The 3,697-nt window shown below is 47.8% G+C and overlaps 1 protein-coding gene across 1 annotated transcript; it reads left to right on the top strand.

Annotated features, from left to right (window-relative positions):
- Window positions 1-145: 145 nt before the first annotated feature.
- On the top strand, window positions 146-2,875 carry MRPS23 (mitochondrial ribosomal protein S23). Its single transcript, XM_080562605.1, has 5 exons — window positions 146-344; window positions 418-585; window positions 1,110-1,187; window positions 1,313-1,436; window positions 2,556-2,875. The coding sequence occupies exons 1-5, from the start codon at window positions 301-303 to the stop codon at window positions 2,703-2,705; spliced, it is 564 nt and encodes a 187-aa protein (XP_080418731.1). The 5' UTR covers window positions 146-300; the 3' UTR covers window positions 2,706-2,875.
- Window positions 2,876-3,697: the final 822 nt, after the last annotated feature.

Raw genomic sequence — 3,697 nt, 5'->3', positions numbered from 1 at the left:
CGGCGGAAGGGCCCCGAGGGCCCCGGCCCCGCGTGTTCGTGACCGTGCCGGGGGCGGTGGCGGGGCTCGGCCACGGTGGCGCTGTCCCTTTAAATGGCGGGGGTCCCTTTAAATGGGGGGTGTAAATCTGGGTGGGCACCCGCTCGGCTATCGACTCCTTCTGCCTGCGCGCCCAGCAGCGGGCTGAGCGCGCCCTGCCAGCTGATTGGTTCAGCGGCGCGGAGGGCAGGCGCTTCCGCTTCCGCTTCCGGGCCGGCCGTTGCTAGGTGGCGGCGTTGCTAGGGGCGGCCTGGCGCCGCCATGGCGGGGAGCCGCGTGCAGAAGGTCGGCAGCGTCTTCAGCCGGTACGGCCGGGGGGAGGGGGGCCGGGTCCGGGGCGGCCCCGAGCCCCCCCTGAGCCCCCGCCTGTCCCCGCAGGACCCGCGACCTGCTGCGCGTGGGGCTGCTCCGCCAGCCGCTGTGGTTCGAGGTGTACGCCGCCTGCCCGCCGCGCCGCGAGCCGCGCTACCGCCTGCCCCGGCCCCGCTACGGCCGCGCGAGGGACGGCGTCGCGGAGCTCTTCTACCCCGAGGACCGAGTGCGAGCGTGAGTCGGGGCACGGGGACGGCCCCTCGCTTCCCCCGGCCCGCCTCAGATCCCCGGGGGACCCTCCTGAGGCCCCCGGGGTCCCCCCGCCGCAGCGCCGTTACAGCCCCTCGGCCTTCAGGCAGAGTCCTTCCTGCTCGTGGGCGTCACGAGGAGCGGCTCGCGGCGTCAAATCCCACGGCGTCAGGTCTTCTGCCTGCCGGTAATTACTGGTGGAGCTGCACGAGGCGCCAGGGGAAGGCTCAGCTGCAGCAGAAAAGGCTCAGCCCAACCCTCTGCAGGACTCGCGGTGCTCCTCAGATGCAGCCCTAGATTAACAGTTAAATCCTGCAGCAGACATCTCTGTGTGACCTAATGGCCAGTGGAAAAAAAGGAGAAACAGTTACGTGAATACACCTTGTCGTAGACTAAATTAGCTGATTCTTGTAGGCTAAATTTGGTGACCCCAATCTTGTTCATTGACTTTCAAACCGTGTCTCTCTTTGATTGCTTGAAAACCTGAACTGTTTTATTTTTTCGAACAGGAAATTTTATAGAGTGTACGGAAGCGGTCCAAGACCTTTTGATTTATCACAACCAAACTACAAATCGACTTGCCAAAGGTAAATATTTTTTTGTTGATACATAATTAAACTAAAAAATGCTTCTGAAACTTGTCCCTGTCTCCTCTTAGGTCAACAAACTGAAACAATGTTTGTGAGAGTAAATATACAATCTTGAAATCTAGGTTTGTTGAGAAATACAATGAATTGAAAGAAGAAGGGAAAATAGAAGAGGAAAAATTGTTTGAAGAAACAGGAAAAGCGCTTTTAGCCAGTGGGATAATTTTGCAGAGAAGAGGAACAGATAAAGTAAGTATTAAATATTCAGAAAATGAATTGGCCTGTGGACTCAAAAAGCTTCATTTCTAGGTCCTTAAGACTGAGTCCAAATTAAACTCTCTGTAAGGTACCAGAGAATAAAACAGAACCTCTTCTGGGTTGAAGATAGCTGGTACACTTTTTCTATCCCTTCTTAGTAATTAAGTATTCTAATGGAGTATCACTCTTGTTCTTTAATTTTAATCCTGATTTGGAAATTTATACATAAATTTGCTTCAAAAAACAAAACCACTATCAATAACAACAACAGAAACAACCCACAAACTATTCCAGTTGTTTTTGTTTGTATTTGTAGTTTGGGGCTTGTTTACTTATGTCTTTGGTAAGAAAATAACTATCCAGAAGAGTTGTCCAAAGTGCCTTGCAACTATTTTTAGAGATACAAAAGAGAGGAGACGGCTCCTGGGCATGTGGGGTCTAGTTCCTTGTTACCTCAGATGATTGTCATGTAACTCTTAATGTAAAATGGGGTAAAAAAGCAAACTGATGATGCTTCCAGAAGAGCGCATCAGGTAGAGTAGAACCCTGCTGCTCTGTGATGGTTAGCAATCTTTTTACTTGGTTCAAGTCTGAAAGCAGTTCTTTTGAGGATGCTGTCCTTTTAGTTTGAACACCCTCAAAAAGAAGGGAGAAAAACCGTTTATAAAAATGGCAGCTCTGTAAACTAAATGCGGTTGTTATTTTCTCCTGTAATGTGCTCTCCATTCTCCTCATTGTCCAATTACCCGTGGGCTGAGCATCCGTAGTGCCTTTTCAATAAAAGAGGCTGACCAGGAGCAGAAATTGGTTCTATTACAAGTGTAATGTCTGACGAGCGTGTGAAAAGATGAAGCGGCCAGCTGGCTTTCATCTTTTACCTTGAGGTCAGCGATCTCATTTTCATTTCTTGCCCTGGTGATACCTCGAGGCTGTACATACTTCGATAATAACCTAAGCATGGGTTAGGACTTAGCTCTCAGCTTTCTCGGACATACACGCTGGCTGTTGCTTTCTGTTGCTCTCTTCAGTCGTGCTTTGAAATAAACTTCTTGCAGCCATTTCTTTTGGTTGATTGGGTTTTGTTTTGTGATTGTCTGCCTCTGACTGTAGGTAGCACAACAGAGTCACCAGGATGCTGAAGCCAGGGATTTTGTGCTACATCAGCAACTTCAAAGCGTGTTGGAGGAGATGCAGGGAAAGAAGAAGGATGTGGAGGAGCAGCCGCCAGAACTGACACAGAAGGAAAACCCCGTGTCCTAACAGCTGTAACGCTGCCTTCGCACGTCCCGCAGCTGGGCGTAACGTGCGGGTGGCATTCACCTGCTCAGGAACCCGTGTGCGCACAGCCTGTGGTTATGAGATGACCTTGTTTTTGAACGTTGTCTCAACTTTTGAGGTGGAAAATTAAACGTTTTCTTTAAAATGGGAAATTCTGTCTGTTCAGGTGTCTCATTTGCACTAGTAAAGATGTTTCTTAACTTCTTGCAGCGACGGTACAGTTTGTGACAGTCCTGCTGCTGAAATGTCCGATGCTGTTTGTTTGATGCATTCTAACAGCTGTCTGAAGTGTCATCTTTTTATAGCTAATTCAGAAGAGATTCTATTTATATAAGTGTTCTGATATGTTCTCTCTGTTTCGTCACTTGCTTAAATTCCTGAGAGGATAAAGTATAATAATACCAAATAATTTGGATCTTTGAAAATTTTAGTGAGTCTTAATGCCATCAGTCACCTCAGAAGTGTGAAGGGTGCGCTGTTATAACTCTGTGCTGAAGACAAAGTGGAGTGGTGTTACAGAAATAGTCACTGAAAATTGGGCAGAGAAAAACTGGAAAATAGCAATCAATCCTAGAATTCAGAGCTGATTACACTTGCGTTTTTCCCACATCTGTGAACTCGATTGCCTAGCTTGTTTTTTATTAAGAATTTTGTTTTCAGGCGAAGGGAAAAACAGTAACAAGAAGAGAACAAACAGGTTTAAATCATGTCAAGCAGATCTCTTCCTCTTCTGGCTCCCCCCCAAGAAAGAAAAGGTCAAGATTTCCTTTTGGTTTTGTACCTGCCTTCCACACCTGTCCTCCACAACAGTTTTGTGACGCTGCTGAATGCAATTCAAGCAAACTCTCACATATACTTTTTTACTGCCATACAATACGTATGACTTAAAAATGCTCATCGTTTGTTTTTGTATGGCTTGATTCGCCTCCTGATTGCAATGTAATTATGGTGGAATTACTCACTTATCCTTGGAA

The sequence above is a fragment of the Anser brachyrhynchus genome, assembly GCF_964034855.1.
Source record: "Anser brachyrhynchus genome assembly, chromosome: 20".
Taxonomy (NCBI): domain Eukaryota; kingdom Metazoa; phylum Chordata; class Aves; order Anseriformes; family Anatidae; genus Anser; species Anser brachyrhynchus.
The sequence above is the reverse complement of the archived record's forward strand: the minus strand, read 5'-3'. Positions and strand labels throughout refer to the sequence as shown.

What these genes read in the sequence shown, in the direction of transcription:
- MRPS23 (XM_080562605.1), top strand. Translation starts at nt 301, where the DNA reads ATGGCGGGGAGCCGCGTGCAGAAGGTCGGCAGCGTCTTCAGCCG. An exon ending in CCCGAGGACCGAGTGCGAGC is followed by an intron (nt 586 to 1,109) that starts GTGAGTCGGGGC and finishes TTTTTCGAACAG; the next exon opens with GAAATTTTATAGAGTGTACG. An exon ending in AGAGAAGAGGAACAGATAAA is followed by an intron (nt 1,437 to 2,555) that starts GTAAGTATTAAA and finishes CTCTGACTGTAG; the next exon opens with GTAGCACAACAGAGTCACCA.